This window comes from Triticum aestivum, chromosome 7B (assembly GCF_018294505.1).
Source record: "Triticum aestivum cultivar Chinese Spring chromosome 7B, IWGSC CS RefSeq v2.1, whole genome shotgun sequence".
Lineage (NCBI taxonomy): Eukaryota > Viridiplantae > Streptophyta > Magnoliopsida > Poales > Poaceae > Triticum > Triticum aestivum.
This window is the reverse complement of record NC_057813.1, coordinates 127,967,526-127,974,032: the sequence shown is the minus strand read 5'-3', so window position 1 is coordinate 127,974,032 and position 6,507 is coordinate 127,967,526. Positions and strand designations below refer to the sequence as shown.

The window sequence follows — 6,507 nt, the reverse complement described above, 5'->3', positions numbered from 1 at the left end:
AAATGAAAGGGAAGGAGGAATTAATCGGGATAGAGATGGGCGGAGGAGTTGGGGAGAAGGGAGAGAAGACAGAGAAGTGAGGGGAGGGGGAGGCGTTCGGGGTGATGCTTTTTTCACCGAACGAAAAAATAAATCTAAAGTTGCTGCTTTAAGATTCGAGATTGTAATCAACGGCACAGGAGGCGTTCGGCCCAAAATGCCAGCAACCTTACGGCCCTTATCATTTGGGTAACGAATGTGCATAAAAAATGGGTAAAGGAATGAGTATCATATTACAAAAAAAAGTATTTAGTTTCATGGCATAGTATTACTGGTAGCAGTTGTGCATTATTTGGAGGAAAACGTTTGAAAACATCCGACTTATTTCTCTCGCTCGTAAACCTCCTCCAGAGTCGTCTGATCGCTACTGATCGTGCGACTGTCTCTGTCTCGGTCGAGTCACGCGTAGCCCGACCAGGTGCGTTGGGGCGACGGCTCGCCCGGCTCGATTTCATTGCAACATCGCCCCCAGGTGAGATTTGGTCTGTTTCTTCCATTTCGTCCTCTTCCCCACCTTCATCCCCTCACGCAGATCCTGCGACGGTCGACGCGGCTGCTAGGGAAAGGAATGGCGGCGCTGGAGGCTTGGGTCGGAGTGGAGACACGCGCATCATCGTCGCACTCCATGGACGATGACGATGCAGACAGGTTTGTCTTCGAGATCTCAACATCCTCCTTCCTAAATGCGCAATGCAACAGCGGATCCGTGGTAGCGGTGCAATAGTGCATCCGTGGCGGCGGTGGGGGATCGTCGCAGCTGCTAGCCCAGAGGGGGCAGTGCGGGTTGGGGTTGGGTTTGTCTCTTCAGATCTGCTAGACTGGAGGAGGGAGAGCGGGTTGGGGTTGGGGTTGCGCTCGTCGGAGCTGCTAGGCAGGAGGTGGGAGAGCGGGTTGGGGTTGGGGTTGTGCTCGTCGGAGCTGCTAGGCAGGAGGTGGGAGAGCGTGTTGGGGTTGGTGTTGGGCTCGTCGGAGTTGTGACGGAAGAAGTGGCTCGTCGGAGGTGTGCTTTGGTGTTTGAGGGGTGGTGCCCGTAGGCATGCCCAGGTGGTTCACACTAGGAATCCTTCATATTAGCATGAATGTTTTCAGTGTTTTCCGTGTGAATGTTTTGTTAGTTGCATTGAAATGTAAGATGGAAACTGAATGTTTTCAGTGTGTTTTTGAATCTGAAATCCTCAGTTGTGTTGCAGCAGAGTATTTTTCAGACTAACACTAAGGCAGATTATTTTCCAGACTAGTTCAGTAGAGTATTTTGTTAGTTGCATTTTTACGCTGGACCCGGGCGGAGATATATCATTTTGTTAGTTGCCATTCGGGCGGAGATATATCATTTTACCACAAGGCAGCGAAATGCTCTGCTCTGCACAATATGATTGTGTTAGCTTCATTCATACTAACTATTGTTACCATGGCAAAAGAAATTTGAGGAAACATTTATGCTAGTCTAAAAGATGAACTTGCCACCACCCATGAGGTTTAGGTTTTTAGGAACTTAACCTAAAAATTGAATGTTATTTCTGCTAGTTCAATTTAAATTCAGTGTGTAACTGAACCTGAATTTTTCTGTTGTATTGCAGCACACCATTTTTTTCATTTTTCAGATGTAGTACAGTGAAATATCGTTCTGTTTATTTCTAAGGATTGTAGTCATGCGTTCAGATTCAGCTTTTGTTTTTAGAAGTAGTGCTCTATTTTTTTTAGTGGTAGTGTCGTGCTGCAATACTACTGTCCATCCTCATGCTGTTGTTTCTTGTTCACACCATCTTTTTTATATGAATGTTTCCCTTCCCTTTTATATTTTTTCAGGCCGTAGCCATACTACTCATGCTGTTATTTTCTTCTTCTTTTTTGCAGAATGGACGATGACGAGTGTACTGCCGATTGGTCATTTTCAACATGTTTCTCACCCACCCGCCTGCGCCAGATTGCGAATAGTCAGTCTACAGCTAAGAAGCAAGTTATTAGCAAAAGCAGCTTTGGATCCCTCCTAAACATCAGTTCATTCTCTGTGCCGGCTGATATGCTTGATTGGATAGTTATGAAAATTGACACACAAAAGGCACTGTTTAGGTATGCATGACAATCAGAATGCTTCTCATCTCTTTTACCTTTTGTATTTGTTTGTCGCTGGGTTCTTCGTTTTTGCAATTGTTTTATTGTGTTTTTCGCACCAGTTTGCTGCATCTATTTTTTGCAGTCACAAGAAGAAGTCTATTGTTCACGAAAGACATGGTGTGCAAATTTTTTAATGTTCCTTCTGGGTCAAGGCCAGTGGAGTTGTTGAGGAGGAATGAGCCTCATGCGCTCCGTGAAGCCTATCGAGTAGGGTCAAGGGCTCCAATGAAGCATGCTATCCAAGTGCTGAAGGGGGCAGACGATCGTGATGTAGTTTCCATCAACAGGACTTGGGTGTTTTTATGCATTGCTCTCGTGCTATCTCCTGGGACTGGCAACATGGTCCCCATGGAGTATGTTGCGAGCTTGGTTGACATGGACAAGATCAATGAGTTTTGCGTGGGATGAGCATTTTCTGGCTGCTGCTTTGAAGGAGGTGAAGAAGTACCAAAAGAAGAGGGAGGCAGGGAAAAGTGGATTCTGGATTGGCGGTTGTCTGCCAATGTTTGCGGTATGCCAATGATCTTATTGCTTTTGTCTGTTTTATTTCTTTTATTATTCGCTCCAGTATCATATTTTTTGCAGAAGCTTTGCTCACAATGGCATTTTGATTGTTTTTAGATAATTTACATGGATTTTGTCGATGTGCCTCGGGGGTTGGTCTCTGAGCATAGATTCAACTACTCTCTCCCAAGGGCATGTTTCGTTTGCAACAATGACTTCAAGTTGATAGAAGAAATTGATAAGAACAAGCTCAGCCTTGATAAAATTGAATTTGGAAAACGGAATGTAATACCTCTTTTCCTCCTTTCAATTATCATAACTCTTTTTGTTTTATTTTTGTTTTGCTGCCTTTTTTTTGATCTAATGATTAAATCTTTTTTTGATATTCTGCAGCTTCGTCGTTTGCCAGAGACACCATACGTATCAGTTGAGAGCTGCAACGAAGATGATTGCGAGAACAACAATGTGGATGGAGTTAGTGGAGATGGAAACATTCCTGAGATACAAACCAATCCATTCACAGATGGGAGCGATATTGGAGGTGATGTGTGCGGCTCTCTAGATGAGTGGCTGCAGCCGCTTCCTTCTAGTCAAGACTTGGAGGTAAGCATGTTATTTTCTTTGATTATTTTGTGCTCAATTTCTTTCAGTGAATAACTAGTGCATGTTTCTGCATTGATGATGTAAAACTCAACTTTTTTTCTGTTTCATTTTTCGAATTCTCTTTGAAGCAGATCCCACCCCACATGGTTCCATTATATGAGAAGCACAAGAAGTTGCATGCAGCAGAAGTAAAGAATGTTCTGACATCATTCAGCCAGATAATGCAGTCAATTTTCTGCAAGCGTGTAGCACATATTTTGGTTGAAGCAAACTCCATTGCTGCAACTTCCAAGGAACACACGTTTGAAGGTGTTACCTTTGAAGTTCCAGCAAGCAATGCACCAGGAGCATGTGACACCAGGGCTCCACCCCAAACAAGCCCTACAACTCACATGGGTGCCACAACACAAGAAGCCGAGGTTGAGATGGAAGCTGCAGGTTGTCCCGACACCAACCAGAATGGACATGATGAGGACATTGTTTTGGATAAAATGCAAAGTTGCAATACACTTGGGAAAGAAGATGTGCAGGTTGGTGAGGATAAGGGGGAGTGGGAGGAGGTGGCTGAAGATGTTGTGGGAGATTTGAAAGTTTTGGGCACTGATGATGAGGTTGAGAGAGCCGTCATTTTATCACAGGGTACGGTGGCTGCCTTGGAAGGTCTTGCACTGGAATTTAATGATGGTCCTTCATGTAGTCTGTTCAAAGAGGGAACAAATATTATGAATGGTTCAATATGGATGCTGAGACCACAAAGAAGGTTATGGAAACGATAAATCAAGTTGCTGCCTCTCCTGATGTGCAACAACCGGTTTCAGCAGGGCCTACCTTCGACAACACACCTAAGCTTGCAAGGCAGAACAACTCAAAGCTGTCAATGCAATATGAAGCATCGGTTCCTTGTTTTGACACTGATCCAGGGCTTCATACGTCAAGTGAGATCCGAGAACCCACTTATGATGCATCTCTAGCTGCATTCGCAGCTCCACTTGTATCTACATGTTTGTCCTTTGTTGGTCATCATGTACTATCTTTTCAAGCTTTTTCAATGTTCATGTTTGTAGTTCATGCAGCAATTTTTAATGTTCCTTTCTTATAATTTTTCTTGCTCTTGTGCCAATGCAACAGGGTCTACCAGAAGCAGAGTTTCATGAGCCAGGTGAGAAGATTGTCGAGGCAAGTAGCAACGGTCACAACGGTCTTGTGAAGAAGGCAGTTAAGAAAAGAACAGCCCAGCCTCCTGATGGTGTTCCAAAGATGAAGAGGATCAAGATCGACCGAAAAGATGATGCTCTGTACCAACAGTATGTGTTGAGTAGGTACAAAATACCAAGAGCAAAGAAAGATCAAGTAATGTGAGTCCTTTTTCTGTTTGTTCCTCTTATCCAAATATATTGTGGGTCAGTAGCTTTTTATAGTACTAATCTACTATTCCTTTTTATTTTCTGTCAACATGTGTCTCTTTGTCCCATGTTGAAATGTTTTGCAACCCTGATTTCATTGAAATAGAGGGTTTCCACACATCACTTCAGAACTTCCATGGTTCATTAAAGCCACGAGGTGATCTTGACAGTGAGGTAATGGCATTGTATCTGAAAACTTTCAACTTGGAGCAGTTGTACAATAAGAAGAAGCCAAAGAAGTTTGCATTCTCAGTGTTTATGGGGGTTAGTCTTCCCTCGATCTTGTGGTTCTTTTTTGTCACTTTCTTTGCAACATACATAAAATCATCTGGTTGTGCTATCTTGTTGCATTGCTACTCTTTTTTTCCAGAGTCAATTGGCTATGGATCCCGACTTGTTTGATCACAAGAATTGTGAAAGAGAGTTCAGAAGGGCATGTGAAAACAACCATATTTCAAAAAGTGATCTAGTAAGTTTTTTATCTTGACTGCTATGACATTTTTTCACCTTATTTTTTCTGAAGCATGTTATGTAACATCTAGTTTCTTTTTTGTTGCATCCAGCTCTTCATTTCTGTCGTTCAGAATAAGCATTGGGCGGTGGTTGTCGTGAACTTGTTGGACAAGCAATTCAATGTTTTCGACTCCATCAAGAACGACATGAATGTTACTTTGCTCTAGAAGGCAACCAACAATGTGGTAATGATTTTTGCTTGCTTTATCATTTTGTTTCTTTCATCCTATTTCAAACCTGCATGATTAAAAGAAAACAACCCCTCCTTTTTCAGTATTTTGAATTTGTTTTTATTGTGTTGCATCCAATCAGATTGCCAACATAAAGAAAGTTGCATGCAATGAATCTTCATTTCATTTTGATCTTGATTGATTTGTGAAGGTCACCCCAGTTTACCCGAAGCAATCAACGCAGTAAGCATTTATTTCCAGTAATTTTTGTCCAAATTACAGAGATTTTGATTTTGTGGTGGTTAGTGTTTATTGATCTTTGTTGTATCTTTCTGTATTTTTTTAGTTATAATTGTGGCTTCTATGCAATTCTTTATTTCAAAAACTTTGATGGTGTTGTCATGAAGCATTTCGATGAGGTGCAATTTTTTTATCCTTTTCTACAAATTGGAGCATACTGTTGTTCTAGTTAGGAGTTTACCATTTTCTTGTATCCATTTTTAATCCCCTACTTTTTTTCATTTCCATTGTCGCAGAGTTGCATCCCAAACCTCCGGAAACGCATTGCAGCAGATCTTATCAAGCATCCCCAGCAATACACTATACCCCGCAGACCAGTTGAAGAAGTTGCTGGATCTTTGACTTGAAGATTGAAGATCATTTTTCATCATCAACATCAAGGGGGGTGGATGGAGTTCGTTCTTCCGGGGAGCTTTTGTGTCTGTCCTAAACTATTTCGTGGGTTGTAGTTCACAACTTTTGCTGCAAACAAGAATGTAGGCTCAGTGTAATGGATGCATACCCTCTTGTTGTACTTCTGTTTAGACACGCCCATTTGGCATGGGTTCGACATGTTTTTCATGTCCTATATGGATGTTGATGCAGCACATATTGATGAAAATCAGCTTCTATACCCTCACTTGCTTCTTTTAGTATTCCTTTTTTTCTTTTCTTTTTGTCGAAGATGAATGCAACATGCGCTCATGTGTGACAAATATATGATCACTCTTTGGTATTATTTTTATACAGTTTTGAGTTTGTTGAAAACCAATGTCAGACGTTCTAACTTCTAACTAGGTTTTACATACAGGTTATCATTTTTTACTTTTTCTTCTTTTTGAAATGCTTCCAGGAAGCAGTCGTACCCCTATAGTGAATCT

The 6,507-nt window shown here is 41.9% G+C and overlaps 1 protein-coding gene across 4 annotated transcripts; it reads left to right on the top strand.

Moving 5' to 3' along the window:
* The first annotated feature begins 403 nt into the window (after positions 1-403).
* LOC123157066 (uncharacterized) lies at positions 404-6,266 on the top strand. 4 transcript variants are annotated; one of them, XM_044575308.1, is made up of 13 exons: positions 404-687; positions 1,894-2,109; positions 2,237-2,665; positions 2,776-2,943; positions 3,052-3,261; positions 3,393-4,196; positions 4,390-4,616; positions 4,771-4,928; positions 5,035-5,133; positions 5,228-5,362; positions 5,490-5,590; positions 5,694-5,766; positions 5,884-6,266. In XM_044575308.1, exons 3-6 carry the CDS (start codon positions 2,510-2,512, stop codon positions 4,035-4,037), a joined length of 1,179 nt encoding a protein of 392 aa, XP_044431243.1. In that variant the 5' UTR covers positions 404-687; positions 1,894-2,109; positions 2,237-2,509; the 3' UTR covers positions 4,038-4,196; positions 4,390-4,616; positions 4,771-4,928; positions 5,035-5,133; positions 5,228-5,362; positions 5,490-5,590; positions 5,694-5,766; positions 5,884-6,266. The 4 variants fall into 4 exon arrangements, with proteins under 4 accessions (XP_044431243.1, XP_044431241.1, XP_044431242.1 ...); XM_044575306.1 differs by having other exon boundaries at positions 2,214-2,665; XM_044575307.1 differs by lacking the exon at positions 5,694-5,766 and having other exon boundaries at positions 2,214-2,665.
* The last annotated feature ends 241 nt before the right edge of the window (positions 6,267-6,507 follow it).

Coding starts and splice junctions, on each gene's coding strand:
- LOC123157066 (XM_044575308.1), top strand. CDS start 2,510: ATGTTGCGAGCTTGGTTGACATGGACAAGATCAATGAGTTTTGCGTGG. Junction 2,944..3,051: donor TTGAATTTGGAAAACGGAAT/GTAATACCTCTT, acceptor GATATTCTGCAG/CTTCGTCGTTTGCCAGAGAC. Junction 3,262..3,392: donor CTTCTAGTCAAGACTTGGAG/GTAAGCATGTTA, acceptor TCTTTGAAGCAG/ATCCCACCCCACATGGTTCC.